This window comes from Silurus aristotelis (assembly GCF_946808225.1).
Source record: "Silurus aristotelis genome assembly, chromosome: 17".
Classification (NCBI taxonomy): domain Eukaryota; kingdom Metazoa; phylum Chordata; class Actinopteri; order Siluriformes; family Siluridae; genus Silurus; species Silurus aristotelis.
The window spans coordinates 24,935,634-24,955,375 of NC_139590.1; the positions used below are offsets into that span (position 1 = coordinate 24,935,634).

A 19,742-nucleotide genomic window follows, 5' to 3' on the forward strand; every position below is an offset into this window, starting at 1 on the left:
TATTTATTTATTTATTTATTTATTTATTTATTTATTTATCTTTATGTAAAAGTCAAAAAGTCTCTCTCTCTCTCTTTCTCTCTCTCTCTCTCTCTCTCTCTCTCTCTCTCTCTCTCTCTCTCTCCCTCTCTCTCTCTCTCCTGGTGCATGCTGAGATGTTCACTAGTGATGGGAAAATAGGATAATTCTAGTGAATTGGTTCTTCAAATCGCGTTTATATGAAATCAACATATTTTTTTAAGCCATTTTATTTTATTCCTTTAATAAATTGATCACGTGTGTAGCTGGGATTCAATTCAATGGGAGTCACGTGATAAAAGAACGAGCGACTCAAACTAGAAGAGTTGAAAGATGAACTAATCAATTGTTTCCTGTACATAACCTACAGAGATTTTGTGATGATTTGCGCATGTGCACCCAGTAGAAAACAAACTTTGAGATGACTCGTTCTTGTGAATCACATTTAAGATTCATTCAAACTGAACAAATTGTTCATTAACAACCATCACTAATGTTCACGTGAAAGGGTTTTCTATCCGTCTGTTTTCTCTTTATTTCGAAAACTCCACGCGTGATGGTGCTGTTAGAGAGGTGATGGTGCTGTTAGAGATGTGATGGTGCTGTTAGAGAGGTGATGGTGCTGTTAGAGAGGTGATGGTGCTGTTAGAGAGGTGATGGTGCTGTTAGAGAGGTGATGGTGCTGTTAGAGAGGTGATGGTGCTGGTAGAGTGGTGATGGTGCTGTTAGAGAGGTGATGGTGCTGTTAGAGATGTGATGGTGCTGGTAGAGTGGTGATGGTGCTGTTAGAGAGGTGATGGTGCTGTTAGAGAGGTGATGGTGCTGGTAGAGTGGTGATGGTGCTGTTAGAGAGGTGATGGTGCTGTTAGAGATGTGATGGTGCTGGTAGAGTGGTGATGGTGCTGTTAGAGAGGTGATGGTGCTGTTAGAGAGGTGATGGTGCTGGTAGAGTGGTGATGGTGCTGTTAGAGATGTGATGGTGCTGTTAGAGATGTGATGGTGCTGTTAGAGTGGTGATGGTGCTGTTAGAGAGGTGATGGTGCTGTTAGAGATGTGATGGTGCTGTTAGAGAGGTGATGGTGCTGTTAGAGATGTGATGGTGCTGCTAGAGAGGTGATGGTGCTGGTAGAGTGGTGATGGTGCTGTTAGAGAGGTGATGGTGCTGATAGAGTGGTGATGGTGCTGGTAGAGTGGTGATAGTGCTGTTGGAGTGGTGATGGTGCTGTTAGAGAGGTGATGGTGCTGTTAGAGATGTGATGGTGCTGTTAGAGTGGTGATGGTGCTGATAGAGAGGTGATGGTGCTGTTAGAGATGTGATGGTGATGTTAGAGATGTGATGGTGCTGTTAGAGTTGTGATGGTGCTGTTAGAGTGGTGATGGTGCTGTTAGAGATGTGATGGTGATGTTAGAGATGTGATGGTGCTGTTAGAGTGGTGATGGTGCTGTTAGAGATGTGATGGTGCTGTTAGAGAGGTGATGGTGCTGTTAGAGATGTGATGGTGCTGTTAGAGATGTGATGGTGCTGTTAGAGAGGTGATGGTGCTGGTAGAGTGGTGATGGTGCTGTTAGAGAGGTGATGGTGCTGTTAAAGATGTGATGGTGCTGTTAGAGAGGTGATGGTGCTGGTAGAGTGGTGATGGTGCTGTTAGAGAGGTGATGGTGCTGTTAGAGAGGTGATGGTGCTGTTAGAGAGGTGATGGTGCTGTTAGAGAGGTGATGGTGCTGATAGAGGTGTGATGGTGCTGTTAGAGGTGTGATGGTGCTGTTAGAGAGGTGATGGTGCTGTTAGAGAGGTGATGGTGCTGATGGAGATGTGATGGTGCTGTTAGAGAGGTGATGGTGCTGTTAGAGATGTGATGGTGCTGTTAGAGAGGTGATGGTGCTGTTAGAGTGGTGATGGTGCTTTTACAGTGGTGATGGTGCTGTTAGAGAGCTGATGGTGCTGTTAGAGAGGTGATGGTGCTGTTAGAGATGTGATGGTGCTGTTAGAGATGTGATGGTGCTGTTAGAGAGGTGATGGTGCTGGTAGAGTGGTGATGGTGCTGTTAGAGAGGTGATGGTGCTGTTAGAGATGTGATGGTGCTGATAGAGATGTAATGGTGCTGTTAGAGAGGTGATGGTGCTGTTAGAGTCGTGATGGTGCTGTTAGAGAGGTGATGGTGCTGTTAGAGAGGTGATGGTGCTCTTAGAGTGGTGATAGTGCTCTTAGAGTGGTAATGGTGCTGTTAGAGAGGTGATGGTGCTGTTAGAGTGGTGATGGTGCTCTTAGAGTGGTGATGGTGCTGTTAGAGAGGTGATGGTGCTGTTAGAGTGGTGATGGTGCTGTTAGAGAGGTGATGGTGCTGTTAGAGAGGTGATGGTGCTGTTAGAGTCGTGATGGTGCTGTTAGAGAGGTGATGGTGCTGTTAGAGATGTGATGGTGCTGTTAGAGAGGTGATGGTGCTCTTAGAGTGGTGATGGTGCTGTTAGAGTGGTGATGGTGCTCTTAGAGTGGTAATGGTGCTGTTAGAGAGGTGATGGTGCTGTTAGAGTGGTGATGGTGCTGTTAGAGAGGTGATGGTGCTGTTAGAGAGGTGATGGTGCTGTTAGAGTGGTGATGGTGCTGTTAGAGAGGTGATGGTGCTGTTAGAGAGGTGATGGTGCTGTTAGAGTGGTGATGGTGCTCTTAGAGTGGTGATGGTGCTGTTAGAGAGGTGATGGTGCTGTTAGAGTGGTGATGGTGCTGTTAGAGAGGTGATGGTGCTGTTAGAGAGGTGATGGTGCTGTTAGAGTCGTGATGGTGCTGTTAGAGAGGTGATGGTGCCGTTAGAGAGGTGATGGTGCTGTTAGAGTGGTGATGGTGCTCTTAGAGTGGTGATGGTGCTGTTAGAGAGGTGATGGTGCTGTTAGAGTGGTGATGGTGCTGTTAGAGAGGTGATGGTGCTGTTAGAGAGGTGATGGTGCTGTTAGAGTGGTGATGGTGCTGTTAGAGAGGTGATGGTGCTGTTAAAGTGGTGCTGGTGCTCTTAGAGTGGTGATGGTGCTGTTAGAGAGGTGATGGTGCTGTTAGAGAGGTGATGGTGCTCTTAGAGTGGTGATGGTGCTCTTAGAGTGGTGATGGTGCTGTTAGAGAGGTGATGGTGCTGTTAGAGAGGTGATGGTGCTGTTAGAGTGGTGATGGTGCTCTTAGAGTGGTGATGGTGCTGTTAGAGAGGTGATGGTGCTGTTAGAGAGGTGATGGTGCTGATAGAGATGTGATGGTGCTGTTAGAGTGGTGATGGTGCTGTTAGAGATGTGATGGTGCTCTTAGAGTGGTGATGGTGCTGTTAGAGATGTGATGGTGCTCTTAGAGTGGTGATGGTGCTGTTAGAGAGGTGATGGTGCTGATAGAGATGTGATGGTGCTGATAGAGATGTGATGGTGCTGTTAGAGTGGTGATGGTGCTGTTAGAGTGGTGATGGTGCTGTTAGAGAGGTGATGGTGCTGTTAGAGAGGTGATGGTGCTGATAGAGATGTGATGGTGCTGTTAGAGTGGTGATGGTGCTGTTAGAGTGGTGATGGTGCTGTTAGAGATGTGATGGTGCTCTTAGAGTGGTGATGGTGCTGTTAGAGAGGTGATGGTGCTGATAGAGATGTGATGGTGCTGTTAGAGTGGTGATGGTGCTGTTAGAGAGGTGATGGTGCTGATAGAGATGTGATGGTGCTGATAGAGATGTGATGGTGCTGATAGAGATGTGATGGTGCTGTTAGAGTGGTGATGGTGCTGTTAGAGAGGTGATGGTGCTGTTAGAGAGGTGATGGTGCTGATAGAGATGTGATGGTGCTGTTAGAGAGGTGATGGTGCTGTTAGAGTGGTGATGGTGCTCTTAGAGAGGTGATGGTGCTGTTAGAGAGGTGATGGTGCTAATAGAGATGTGATGGTGCTCTTAGAGTGGTAATGGTGTATTCCAGACACAGAGAAAAAAAAAGATTTGTGCCTAAATTAAGTGAACAAAGTGTAGTGTTGTGTGTAGAGAGCAGGGATCTGTGGGCTGATTGGACTGTTTAGTCTCCGACTCATAAACATCTTCATTTATTCATACTATCTTCTGCTTCAATTTACTTTTTTCACCACTAACTCCAACTCAACAACTCCTCCAACAACTATGAAGTTCAGTGTTCAGCATAGAGGAAAAAGCTTCTTGACTCTTGACTCTCTAGAGGAAGTAAAGTCATTAAGGTTTCCTCCTGCAGCATGGCCCCAAATGATCCTCATCAGTCTAACTAATCACTGAGTCCCTCAACTGGCTCAGGAACTCTGATGAGTTACAGGTGGGATCTGGATGAAGAGATCATCAGCTCTGACTTGGTTTGCTGTTTTCAGCCTGATCTTCTGACACAAATCAGGAACCTATAAAGGGTCAGAACCTGCTGTGGAGCTTTAATCCACTTTATGTGCTTTATGGAGTAATACTCTAAACCCTGTCATGTTCATCTTCTTGAGCCTAAAATCCATTTCCTTCACAAATCATTCTCTCACATCTGTATCACACATCTGGATCCCTAATAAAAATCTTCAGTCTCACTGTACGTCTTTATATTACACCCTGAATGTGCTGTAGATTCTGTGGTGTGTGTGTGTGTGTGTGTGTGTGTGTGTAGACGTTGTGAGTGTGTAGATGATGTGTGTGTGTGCAGATGATGTGTTTGTGTCTGAGTGTGTAGATTCTGTGGTGTGTGTGTGTGTGTGTAGACGTTGTGAGTGTGTAGATGATGTGTGTGTGTGTGTAGATGATGTTTGTGTCTGAGTGTGTAGATGATGTGCGTGTGTGTGTGTGTGTGTGTGTGTGTGTGTGTGTGTGTGTGTGTGTGTAAATGAGACAGTTTTTGTTTGCTGATTGCAATAAGACAATAGTAACTTAAGCACTTGTGACACATAATAATAATAATAATAATAATAATAATAATAATAATAATAACAGCATCCAGTGCGATTAGCGCTGACCATAAACATGAGTGTTTGTGTGCATGTGTGTGTAAACTGTGAGAAATGTGTGTATTGTGTAGGCCAGAGCCAGCTGGAATGGAGAGACATGATGTGATGGTGTGCTGTGACCCTGAGCACAGAAGAAGGTCGGGGTGTTGTGGGACAATGAGGTGAGCCTCAAGCTTCTCATTATCATCTCAGTGTTACAGAGCAGAAAACAAACGGAGACATCTGACCTTTATCGAGTAATTATCCACTACGATCATTCCTAGGTGAACTGACACACACACGTGTTTATTGTCAGAGCCGATCACACAGGACGCTTGGCCTCACTCGGGGCAGAACATAGCAAAGAATTCCAATGTAAACGCTGGATGATAATTCCTTCACTGTATGAAGACGTCTGTACAGGAACCTGGCCTGTGTGTGTGTGTGTGTGTGTGTGTTATGCTTCAATGAGAAGATGTTAAACATTCTTATGCAGTAGAGCCCTGATGAACATCTGAAACCTCCTAGTCTCTCTCCATGGTCCTGAATGCTGAAATGATTGTATGAAGAGTGAAGTTTCTGGGACTGAAGATCAGAAACGAGTGAAGGACTTTACTGGAACAACGTGAAACACAATCGGATCTATCAGAGTTTGCAGCTTGGACCAAGTTCAGTTTGTTTAGAAATAAATGAAATAAAGGCATAATGAAAAAAAAGCAGGAAGTTCATCACAGTAAGCCTCCGGTAGCAGTTCATCTTTCTCTTTCTCCTCTTCCTCTCACTCAGTCTCAGTGATCACATGGCTGATGGACAGCAGATGGTCAATTTTAGGGGTCAATTTGTAGATAGATCTCATGTTCACGCAACACGAAACTAAATGAAATGATGAACAGTGACAATGTTATGAAGTTCTGGAAGCCGTCTTACTGATGATGGATTTTGTAAATAACCAGACAGAGTGGTTTCTGAACACATACACAGCTTACACACCTTACAGCACTTCCCAACATCATCACACACCTCTGAAATCTTCTAGAACCTGTGCAGTAATGGAATGATTGACCATTATCCATTGTAATGATCATTATGATTATTGTACACGTGTTTCAGTGGATTAAAAGCTTTGTGTACACGTCTGTAGTGCAGCGCTGACATGTACAGTATAATAATCCCTCCATGGCAGTGATGTCATTTTTGGTTTACTGAAGCTTGATGTTGGAGGTTAAATGAGGGTAGAGAATGGGGAGGACTGAGTGATCCTTTTTAATCAGAATAGAAGTCTTGACTGTTCACTCCCACACTGCACACAACAGCTTCGTCTAATTGCTAATTAATTAATGTAATCAAACTGGACCTTCATTAAATAAAAGATGAGAATGCAGGGCTGTAGGAGGTGGAGCTGGGTTTGATCACGGGATGAATCTAGACTGGAGTTGTTTTTTGTGTGTGTATTTATTAAGATCTGGGAATGCACTTTTTTTTCTTTCTTTTTGTGTTAACACACCTGTACACATTGTGCAGGTCCTGACCTGAATTTGCCTGACATTTTCTTTATTTAAATGTCATCTTGTTCGTGCATCTGCCAAAAGATCCTGACACTGCTGAAGATCTCTCGGCTCTTTCTACTCGTTTATTTTTCAGATTTTACATTTCTTCTTGCTTATCCTCCCTTTTTTGAGATCCTATTGAAATGGAAATCTGGCAGCTCTGTAACAGAGATAAAAAAGTCTGGTTTTGGCAGCTGTATAGAAAATCAGTGCAGCCTCCGAAAACACACACACACACACACACACACACACACACACACACACACACACACACGGTTAATTGAGAAATGAATGCAGTAGCTGCGAATCACGTGGGAGATGGACTACTGAATGAGAACTCGAGATACGGAGGTCGCCATTGACACCACCAATGGATTCACAGATAAATGTGAGGTGAACACAAGTGTTTTACAGCAAATGATGATGCCCTATGGAACAACTAGAAGCATGAGTTTGCCTCAGCGAATGAGTCTAAAATTAGATTTAAATTAATGCTACCATAGACGTGGGCTGTATTGTGATTCTCTTTCTTTCTCCATTTCTTTTTCTCTTTCTCTTTTCTGACTCATCCTGTACAACTTGTCCTCAGACTCTGACATACTCAACCTTGCTTTGTACACACTAGCCATCCTCCTGGCTACATCTGCGCAGAGGATCTTGAATCGATTCAGGCCCTGTAGAAGCCTGGTACATTCGATCCCGACTGCTTCACAGCTTTTGCTGTGCTGAAACACCCTTCCAATAGTCCAGGATGTCATGTAGGTCCTCCCCCTTTGCGAACTGGACCTTCTTGCGCAGTGCGTTTCCGGCTGTAATGTAGCAGGACTCTTCACGTGGACCTTTTCTGTATGGACGGAAGCGCTCCCAGATTCTCAGAGTGTTCTCTGAGGAGTACTCTGGACTGGACGAGTACCCAGAGTAGTTGTGTTGGTGGGGCGAGAGCTGAGAATAAGAAGCAGCGTCTCTCTTGGCACGTGATAGGGGTTTGAGGAATGAGGGTCTTTGTGCAGGGGAGTCATGAGAGCCTTCATAGTAAAGGGCAGGGACCGAGTGACGATGCTCTGCACAGTGGAAGTCTGGATGTACCTCCAGGTGCTGCTGAAGACTCATGCCGTCCATTGTGACTCCATCCATGTTACATCCCACACCGGCGCCACCACCACCACCACCACCAACTAAGGGTAATCTATCCAGAGGTTCCCCACACCGGACTGGGCTGCTTTTCTCAGGAAACTGGCAGGGATCAGGACTGCGTGGTTCTGGCACATCCAGGCTGTACACCCGAGCTTTTCCCCCAGGGCCACAATGCTTCTTTGCAGAGCTGACGATCACAGCTGCATCTGCACTCATCTGTCTTTGAATAGGTCTCACTGCCGTGGCTGGTGGAGGATGGCGATAAGGGGGTGATACAAAGCCTCCTCCTGTGATCCCTGGCCTTTCAGAAAGGGCAGTTGTTAGAGGCAGAGGAGGTGGAGGGGGGATTTTTGGGGAGGGCAGCACATGGCAGGCTTTACTGACACTAGGTGAGAGTGGAATTAGCCCCCTGGTTATGGAGGAAGTGCTACTAGGTGGTGGTGAGGTGGGATTTCCACTCGATGTGACAGTAGAGGACACGGCAGTTGCGACAGAGTCGAGTTTAAGTGCATCGATGCAGTTATTAATGATCTGGTTGACCTTGTCAACTTCCATTGCAATAGTGGAGATCTCTGATGCTGACCCTCTATCATCATCATCATCTGAGTCATCTCCCAGGTCACTTCCATCTTCCTCCATTAGATCTTCTGCTCTAATAGGCTGCCTTAATCCATCTCGCCCTCGATCATCTCCAGCTCCTGAAGTCCTGATGTCCATGTAGTTGCCCTTGGTTGCCACTGCCTCAGAGAAAGCTGTGGCCAGTTTTTCTACTTGAGGAATGGTGGAGAGACGTGAGGAACTGGTATTGCCAGGGCCATGACCCAGCATGCCTAAACTTGAGGAGGACATGGGGAGCTTGCCATGGTGATGTTGATGGTGGGCCTGATCATGGAGCTTCTGCACTGCTGTTGGATCGTTGGCAGCTGCAGCTGCAACTTCAGGTCCATATCGCATTTCTAAGATAGTCTTTTTCACGCAAATGGATTTCTCTTTCTCTTCTTGCCTTCGACGCCTCCTCAAGCAGTAATACACCAACCCAAGAACAATCAGCATCCCAAACAAGCAGCCCACAATGGTCATAATGTAATGTGTAGTAGTGGACGGGGTGGGCAGCAAGTCATCTGTAGTGGGAGTCCGAGTGGAAAAGGAAAGGCATGTGTGGTTAAAACGCTGTGAGTTGCGAATGGAGGCCACACAGAAAGTGTAGTTGGTGTTAGTCATGAGCTTGTTCAATGTAATCAACTCCTTCTTATTTTTCAGATTCATCACATCAGAAACAAAGCTGTGATTGTACTGCACCAAAATGTACATCTTGCTGTAGGGCCGTGGGATCTGCACAAGCAAGGATGCTGAAGAAAGGGATACATGCTGAAGTAAGATACTAGGGCTAAACATATTCTCAGAGGAGGATGAGGTTGTGGGCTGATGGTATGGTCCAATACGATCAAACATATCAGGCCCCATGCCTGAGGACTCCAAATCTGGTGGCAATGAAGTCATCCCTGGAATAAACACGCCATCTCTGCACATGGAGGCAAGGATGTTGAGAGCACTTCGACCTGGTCCTCCTTCAGGACTTAGCAATGGGTAGCCAAAAAGCTCTCGTGGAGTCTCGCACTGAAGTCGATCGTAGGTGTGTGTGACGTTGTTGAACGCCTCGAGCCAAACGAGGAAGCTATAGAGATCACAGCCACAGTGAAAAGGGTTCCCTGCAAGCTCACACACCATCAACCTTCCCAATACTCTGAATGTTGATGGGTCTAAACGAGCCAATTTGTTAGAGGACAGGTCCAAGCTGCTGAGGCTGGGGCATTCCCAGAAGGCATTTGTGGCGATAACCTCGATAAGATTATGCTGCAGGAAGAGGCACTGTATGCGTCCAAGACCTCGCAGCATGCCCTCTGTCAGGTTGGTCAGTTTGTTGTAGCCCAGCTGCAGCATCTGGAGGTTAGCCTGGCCAGCGAATGCACCATCCTCAATGTAGGAGATCTCGTTCTTGGTCAGGTTGAGGTCTGTCAAGTTGGTAAAGCGGCTCAGTGAGGAGAAGAATATTGCCTTGAGCTTGTTCTCGTTGAGCCGTAAGTCTTGCACTGTGTTGTTGATGTGCTGTGGAATTGTCTCATACGGCGGCTGGTTCTGACTGCAGATAGCCAGCCAAACGTAGCCCTTATCCCCTTCGATGAGCCAGCAGTCACCACACACCAGATCTGGTGCTAAAAACAGCAGGAGAAAAGAATGTAAGAGCAGGAGGGTGATGCTAGGAGAGGATGGGGCGTATGACTTCGTCTTCATGATGAGGAGAAATTGTGAAAAAGGAGTGGAGAGTCTCTAGTCCATAAAACAGGCAGTTGGAAGTAGGCGCTCGTTGTGTACAGTCACTGCCGTGGGCATGCCATAAGCTCTAACACATTCGCCACATAATCTGATTTTTCAGTAGGATTGCAGTACTGACTCTCATTAGACTGCCACATCGTGTCCTCATGGGATATTCAGATCCTGGTTTGGAGTGAGCTTCTCACGAGAACCTGTAGAGAGAAAAGAAAAGAACAGAGTGTAAATAGTGGAAAATAGCAAAGCAGTCTTCATTATTCTTAAGTCCAGACAACAGCCGGAATTTTTAAACCGTCACAGCTGCTTATTTATTTATAAAAAATAAAAATTGCATTGTGCTCACTGTATGAAGGCACAGTAATGTATCTCATAAATATGGAGCAGCACTTTACTCCCAAAAGAGTCACTTCACTGATCCCCACTCACTCCCAATCACTCTGCCTGCCTGGAGAAGGATTTTATCGTGCTGAATGCGATCGATGTTCTGTAATAACACCGTTGTTCAGGACTTGTTAAGGACGTGTCTGTTGTCATATTCTCATATTTATTTTCTGTAAATAATGAAATTACACAGGCTGCGCTACCTCGCCTTTAACTTTCATTTGCCCTAATTATATTCGGATGTGTTTGGCAGGTAAGTCAAACAAGGTGTTTGCTAAATGGGGCTCATCCATCTTTCTGTGCCACCTGTTTCTCACCATGATCCAGAACTCGGGAGGACTTTCAGACATGACACACGTCATTAATCACCAGATGGAACAAGGTCATTTCCTCTGTCACACACACCCAATTCTATCCCATACACCACAATCATCCTCAATGCACTGAAGATCCACTGAAAAGATCCATCAATCCACTAAGTAACAAGTTCTGTTTTGCTCAGAACTGAAACTGGAACAAAGTCCACACACAGCTTTGTGTGTTGGTTCTGAGAGTATAGATGTTCCTCAAAAAACGAATTGAAATGAAGAATGTTCAAACACTTCATCTGAAAACAAAAAAGGAAATAAGATGACCTATACGGTGTGATTTGGGACAGTGTAATATTGTCTCAGATCTCTGGCTTTTATGTCTTTACGGGAGGTTCTTCTGCTCGCACTCTCCTTGTCTTTATGGCCACAGGAGATGTGAACTGGTTCCGTGTTCCACATAGTGAGGCCAAAATAGGAGGTTTAATTAGGGCCGAGGCTCAGAAACACGACGAGGCGCTTCCCAAAGAGACACTGACAAAACTGGAGATTGAGAAGCAAAAAAATAAATGAATCTGATACATTTTTCTAAAAGCTTTTTATATTAGAAACACTTTTTTATATATATAAATATCTAAATCAGTTTTCTACCCTTCTGTTATACATTTAAAACGATCACCATTACCACCATCATCAGCATCATCACCATCATCAGCATGTTACAAATCCAGAGCTTTCTGTTCAATTCCTGCTCAATACCTGTAAACCATACATCTGATCTGATGTGATCAAATGTGATCTTGTTAAGATTGTGGGTCCCAGTTGATCACTGTCTCTCTGATGCTGGTGATAAACTTCTCAAGCTCCAGTCTGATTCACTCTGATCCTTGATAGGCTCACTAATGTAGACATGCACAATCACTCAGTTCCTCCTTTATCCTTTATAGAAATCCAGAGCAATGATCAGCTTCGCATCTTGAGCAGAAAGAACAGAAACGTGCTGAGCTGATGCTAATGATGACATCCATAAAAGGTATGTTTCTCACCTTCCTCCCACACACACACACACACACACACACACACACACACACACACACACACACAAAAAAAAACCGTCCACATTTTATCTGTTTTTCCTGACATTGCCCCAGGTACATTCAAACAGTTTTGCATTACTGCCTTGTGAAAACGTGTGTGTGTGTGTGTGTGTGTGTGTGTGTGTGTGTGTGTGTGTGTGTGTAGTTGTGGCTATTTGTGTAGCTGTGTGTAGTTGTATAGAGTTGTGTAATTGTGTGTGTGTGTGTGTGTGTGTGTGTGTGTGTGTAGTTGTGGCTATTTGTGTAGCTGTGTGTAGTTGTATAGAGTTGTGTAATTGTGTGTGTGTGTGTGTGTGTGTGTGTGTGTGTGTGTGTGTGTGTGTGTAGTTGTTTAGCTGTGTGTGTGTACTTGTGTGTGTAGATGAATACTTGTGTGTGTAGTTTTTTGCACTGAAATTGTTTGGTTTATGAGTCAAACACAGAAACACTGTTCTCCTTGACAACTGAAGTGCACACACACACACACACACACACACACACACACACACACACAAAAGACACTAACACACACACACACACACACACACACACGAAAGACACTAACGCACACACACACAAACACACACACACACACACACAGAACACACTAATGCACGCACGCACACACACACACACACACACAAACACACAAAAAACACACTAACGTGCACACACACACACACACACACACACACACACACACACACACACACACACACACACACAAAACACACTAACGCACACACACACACGCATACCCCTAACCTGAGGTTAACTCCACTGTAGCACCAAGTGCTGAATGAGTAAATGAAGTCAAAATGTCATACTTACAGAAAGAGAGAGAGAAACCACAGGTTTCTCTCTCTCTCTCTCTGTGTGTGTGTGTGTGTGTGTGTGTGTGTGTGTGTGTGTGTGTGTGTGTGTGTGTGGGCGCTGACCCTGTTTATGGTTGTGTAGTATAATCCTGGACAGCACATCACCCATGAGAGTAGATCTCACACACACACACACACACACACACACACACACACACACACACACACACACACACACACACACACACACACAGTAGTTAAAATGCTGTAGTGGGGGGCTGAATTAAACTGTGTCTGAGGAAGTGAGAAGAGCAGGACAGGAAATGAGGTCAGACTAGAGGACAGTGCAGCAGTGTGACCCATTTCCTGTTAACACCCAGTATCAGTGATCCCCTGCAGAAACACAGCCAGGGTACATCCTACATAAAGGATTTAGGTGTGTGTGTGTGTGTGTGTGTGTGTGTGTGTGTGTGTGTGTGTGTGTGTGTGTGTGTGTGTGTGTGTGTGTTAAGTTTGTGATGTGGATCAGGTGGAGAACTCGGTGTGTGTGTGTGTGTGTGTGTGTGTGTGTGTGTGTGTGTGTGTGTGTGTGTGTGTGTGTGTGTGTGAATGTAGTGAGTTTGTGATGTGGATCAGGTGGAGAACTCAATGTGTGTGTGTGTGTGTGTGTGTGTGTGTGTGTGTGTGTGTGTGTGTGTGTGTGTGTGTGTGTGTGTTAAGTTTGTGATGTGGATCAGGTGGAGAACTCGGTGTGTGTGTGTGTGTGTGTGTGTGTGTGTGTGTGTGTGTGTGTGTGTGTGTGTGTGAATGTAGTGAGTTTGTGATGTGGATCAGGTGGAGAACTCGATGTGTGTGTGTGTGTGTGTGTGTGTGTGTGTGTGTGTGTGTGTGTGTGTGTGTGTGTGTGTGTGTGTGTGTGTGAATGTAGTGAGTTTGTGATGTGGATCAGGTGGAGAACTCGATGTGTGTGTGTGTGTGTGTGTGTGTGTGTGTGTGTGTGTGTGTGTGTGTGTGAATGTAGTGAGTTTGTGATGTGGATCAGGTGGAGAACTCAATGTGTGTGTGTGTGTGTGTGTGTGTGTGTGTGTGTGTGTGTGTGTGTGTGTGTGTGTGTGTGTGTGTTAAGTTTGTGATGTGGATCAGGTGGAGAACTCGGTGTGTGTGTGTGTGTGTGTGTGTGTGTGTGTGTGTGTGTGTGTGTGTGTGTGTGTGTGTGTGTGTGTGTGAATGTAGTGAGTTTGTGATGTGGATCAGGTGGAGAACTCGATGTGTGTGTGTGTGTGTGTGTGTGTGTGTGTGTGTGTGTGTGTGTGTGTGTGTGTGTGTGTGTGTGTGTGTGTGTGAATGTAGTGAGTTTGTGATGTGGATCAGGTGGAGAACTCAGGGCTTTGTAGCAAACGTAATTACAGGTTTCACATCGACTTCTAAAACCCATTACCCCCAACACTACACCACCCACTATAAACACCACCCACTACTACTACACCACCCACTACTACCCCCCCCACTACTACACCACCCACTACAAACACCACCCACTACTACTACCCCCCCTCCACTACTACACCACCCACTACAAACACCACCCACTACTACTACCCCCACTACTACACCACCCACTACAAACACCACCCACTACTACTACCCCCCACTACTACACCACCCACTACTACACCCCCCACTACTACTACCCCCACTACTACACCACCCACTACAAACACCACCCACTTCTACTACCCCCCACTACTACACCACCCACTACTACTGCCCCCCACTACAAACACCACCCACTACTACACCACCCACTACAAACACCACCCACTACTACACCACCCACTACTACTACCCCCACTACTAATCCACCCACTACAAACACCACCTACTACTACCACTACCCCACACTACTACACCATCCACTACTACACCGCCCACACTACTACTACCCCCCATTACAAACACCACCTACTACTACTACCCCCCCCCACTACTACACCACCCACTACTACTACCCCCCACTACAAACACCACCTACTACTACGACTACCCCCCACTACTACACCACCCACTACTACTACCCCTCTACTACTACACCACCCACTACAAACAAAACCTACTACTACTACTACCCCCCACTACTACCCCACCCACTACTACTACCCCCCACTACTAATCCACCCACTACAAACACCAAGTACTTTACTACTACTTCCCCCCACTACTACACCACCCACTACTACACCACCCACTACTACTACCCCCCACTACTACACCACCCACTACAAACAAAACCTACTACTACTACTACTACTACCCCCCACTACTACACCACCCACTACAAACAAAACCTACTACTACTACTACCCCCCCACTACTACACCACCCACTAATATACCACCCACTACAAACACCACCCACCCACTACTACCCCCCCCACTACTACCGCCCCCACTACAAACACCACCTACTACTACTACTACCCCCCCCACTACTACACCACCCACTGCTACACCACCCACCACAAACACCACCTACTACTACTACTACCCCTCCACTACTACACCACCCACCACAAACACCACCTACTACTACTACTACACCCCCCCCACTACTACACCACCCACTACAAACACCATCCACTACTACTACTACCCCCCACTACTACACCACCCACTACAAACACCACCTACTACTACCCCACACTACTACTACCCCCCACTACTACACCACCCACTACAAACACCACCTACTACTACCCCACACTACTACTACCCCCCACTACTACACCACCCACTACAAACACCACCTACTACTACACCCCCCCCACTACTACACTCCCCACTACACCACCACCTACTGCTACACCCCGCACTACTACCCCCACTACACCACCATCCACTACTACACCCACCCACTACTACACCCCCCACTTCACCACCACCCACTACTACTCCCCCCACTACTACACCTGCTCACTACTACACTCCCCACTACTACCCCCCAGTACCACACCCACCCACTACACCACCACCCACTACTACTCCCCCCCACTACTACACCTGCCCACTACACCACCACCCACTAATACACCAACCACTACTAACCGCCACTACTACACCCACCCACTACACTACCACCCACTACAAACACCACCCACTACTACACCACCCACTACAAACACCACCCACTACTACACCACCCACTACTACTACCCCCACTACTAATCCACCCACTACAAACACCACCTACTACTACCACTACCCCCCACTACTACACCATCCACTACTACACCACCCACTCTACTACTACCCCCATTACAAACACCACCTACTACTACTACCCCCCCCACTACTACACCACCCACTACTACTACCCCCCACTACAAACACCACCTACTACTACAACTACCCCCCACTATTACACCACCCACTACTATTACCCCTCCACTACTACACCACCCACTACTACAACTACCCCCCACTACTACACCACCCACTACTACTACCCCTCCACTACTACACCACCCACTACAAACAAAACCTACTACTACTACTACCCCCCACTACTACCCCACCCACTACTACTACCCCCCACTACTAATCCACCCACTACAAACACCAAGTACTTTACTACTACTACCCCCCACTACTACACCACCCACTACTACACCACCCACTACTACTACCCCCCACTACTACACCACCCACTACAAACAAAACCTACTACTACTACTACTACCCCCCACTACTACACCACCCACTACAAACAAAACCTACAACTACTACTACCCCCCCACTACAACACCACCCACTAATATACCACCCACTACAAACACCACCCACCCACTACTACCCCCCCCTACTACTACCGCCCCCACTACAAACACCACCTACTACTACTACTACCCCCCCACTACTACACCACCCACTACTACACCACCCACCACAAACACCACCTACTACTACTACTACCCCTCCACTACTACACCACCCACCACAAACACCACCTACTACTACTACTACCCCCCCCACTACTACACCACCCACTACAAACACCATCCACTACTACTACTACCCCCCACTACTACACCACCCACTACAAACACCACCTACTACTACCCCCCACTACTACACCACCCACTACAAACACCACCTACTACTACCCCACACTACTACTACCCCCCACTACTACACCACCCACTACAAACACCACCTACTACTACACCCCCCCCCCCCCCCCCCCCCACTACTACACTCTGCATTCTGCATTCACACTGCAAAAAAAAGAAAACACAGGAAAAAGAAGGACTCACACACACACACACACACACACACACACACACACACACACACACACATACACACACACACACACACACACACTGTGTAACTGAATCATCAACATTTTAATTAAATATTACTTAAAACACAAAATTATGAAAACAGTGTGTGTGTGTGTGTGTGTGTGTGTGTGTGTGTGTGTGTGTGTGTGTGTGTGTGTGTTTTAGTTATCTGGGTCGGTGTGTGTCTCCAGGCATTAGGATGAAAACATAGAGAAGGAGGACAAGCAGCAACATCTAACAACTCGTTCATCCTGTGTGAAGGAACCGATTCTGATTTTTACACACTCACACACACTCACACACACAGTCACACTCACACATACTCACACTCACACACACAAATTCCTTTACACATTCAAAAATGGCAGTGTGAGGTTTATCATCTAAAATATGACAACACTGAATTGGAGTAAAACTGGCTGCAGGACAGAGGCTGAGGAACCCAGTGAGACGCTGAGGGATGGTTTTCCACCACTGGAGAAATTAATTATACATCAAACTGGCCTCATTTTCTTTTTCCTCTCAGACTGACATCCAGTAACGAAGACAGATAAAAGACCATCATCGTCATGTTCAGGGTGCATTCTGAAGTGAAGGAATCATTAAAGCTCAGCATTGAGACTCTGGTCATCACACACACACACACACACACACACACAAACACACAGAGGCATACACACACACACACACACACACACACACACACAGAGGCATACACACACACACACACACACACACACACACACACACACACAGAGGCATACACACACACACACACACACACACACACACACACACATACACACACACACACACATATACACAGAGGCATACACACACACATACAGAGGCATACACACACACACACACACACACACACACATATACACAGAGGCATACACACACACACACACACACACACACACATATACACAGAGGCATACACACACACATACAAAAGGCATACACACACACACACACACACACACACACACATATACACAGAGGCATACACACACACACACACACACACACACAGAGGCATACACACACACACACACACACACACACAGAGGCATACACACACACACACACACACACACAGAGGCATACACACACACACACACACACATATACACAGAGGCATACACACACACACACACACACACACACACACACACAGAGGCATACACACACACACACACACACACACACACACACACACACACACACACACAGAGGCATACACACACACACACACACACACACACACACACACAGAGGCATACACACACACACACACACACACACAGAGGCATACACACACACACACACACACACACACACATATACACAGAGGCATACACACACACATACAGAGGCATAGACACACACACACACACACACACACATATACACAGAGGCATACACACACACACATACAGAGGCATACACACACACAGAGGCATACACACACACACACACACACACAGAGGCATATACACACACACACACACACACACACACACAGAGGCATACACACACACACACACACACACACACACACACACACACACACACACACATACACACACACACAGAGGCATACACACACACAGACACAGACACACACACACCGCGCACACACACACACACACACACAGAGGCATACACACACACACACACACACACACAGAGGCATACACACACACACACACACACACATACACACACACACAGAGGCATACACACACACAGACACAGACACACACACACCGCGCACACACACACACACACACACACACACAGAGGCATACACACACACACACACACACACACACACACACACACACACACACACACACAGAGGCATACACACACACACACACACACACACACACACAAATACACACAGAGGCATACATACACACAGACACAGACACACACACACACACACACACACACACACACACAGACACACACACACGCACAGAGTGAGAGAAAGCGAGAGAGTGAGGTGCGATAAACACCTCACTGTGTAATGGTTCTCCTGAGATCTTCTGCATGCCTGCACTCTGTGAGAAACAGCTCAATTAGATGTTTGAGCTGATTGGCATCTCGCAGCTCACTTTGGTTTCTCATGTCACACCTGAGGATTAAAGGGCCTCACCATCCTCAGGTGGGAAAAAGATCTGGAGGATCAGTCTGGTAATCTGTTTATAAGCAGTGTTGGGCATTAACACGTTACTGTAACAAATTTACTTTTGACAGTAATTAATACTGTAACGCGTTAGTTTTTAAATAAAGTAACTCCGTTAGCGTGTGGTTTGTTACCCGTTAGGATTGGTGGATGAACCACTGTAAACAGGAAGAAGACGCACAGTGGGCGTGTCTCTGTTTATTCAGGTCTGTGCAGCAGTAATGGCGAGTCGAGGCGAGAGCAAGACGAGTTTCTCAAAGTGGAAATATGATCATTATTACACTTTAGTTGAGCATAAAGACAAAAACTTTTAAGTCAAATGTAAGTTGTGTGTTTCTGGTTCGAAGCTCGTATCTACTGCGATAAACAGCAACTCCAATCTGCTGAAGCTCCTCCAGAAACTCCATGCCTGAGGAGCTAGAAGCTATGCGCTAACCCGGTGTTGTGTTCTCATACTTCAGCTGTGAAAGGAACATGTTTAAGAGCTCAACACAACAGCAGAAGCCACTTTAGTGTTTGATTGTGAATCTATTATTCAGCTTGTTTTGTTGTTTATGTCAGAAATCCTTGTGATATATTCAGTGTGTGCTGCTCTGACTTTAATATAATAGTGTTTAAAAATGACTCTGTGTTTAAGTCAGTTTTGTGTTTGTGTAGATT

The 19,742-nt window shown here is 46.2% G+C and overlaps 1 protein-coding gene across 1 annotated transcript in view; it reads right to left on the minus strand.

Moving 5' to 3' along the window:
• Positions 1–7,040: 7,040 nt before the first annotated feature.
• elfn2b (extracellular leucine-rich repeat and fibronectin type III domain containing 2b) overlaps positions 7,041–19,742 on the minus strand; it is a 52,276-nt gene continuing 39,574 nt past the window's right edge. Inside the window, exon 2 of the mRNA XM_083566233.1 lies at positions 7,041–10,157. Coding sequence (XP_083422359.1) covers positions 7,207–9,924 — 2,718 coding nt within the window. The 5' untranslated portion in view covers positions 9,925–10,157 and the 3' untranslated portion in view covers positions 7,041–7,206. The remainder of the gene's footprint in view (positions 10,158–19,742) is intronic.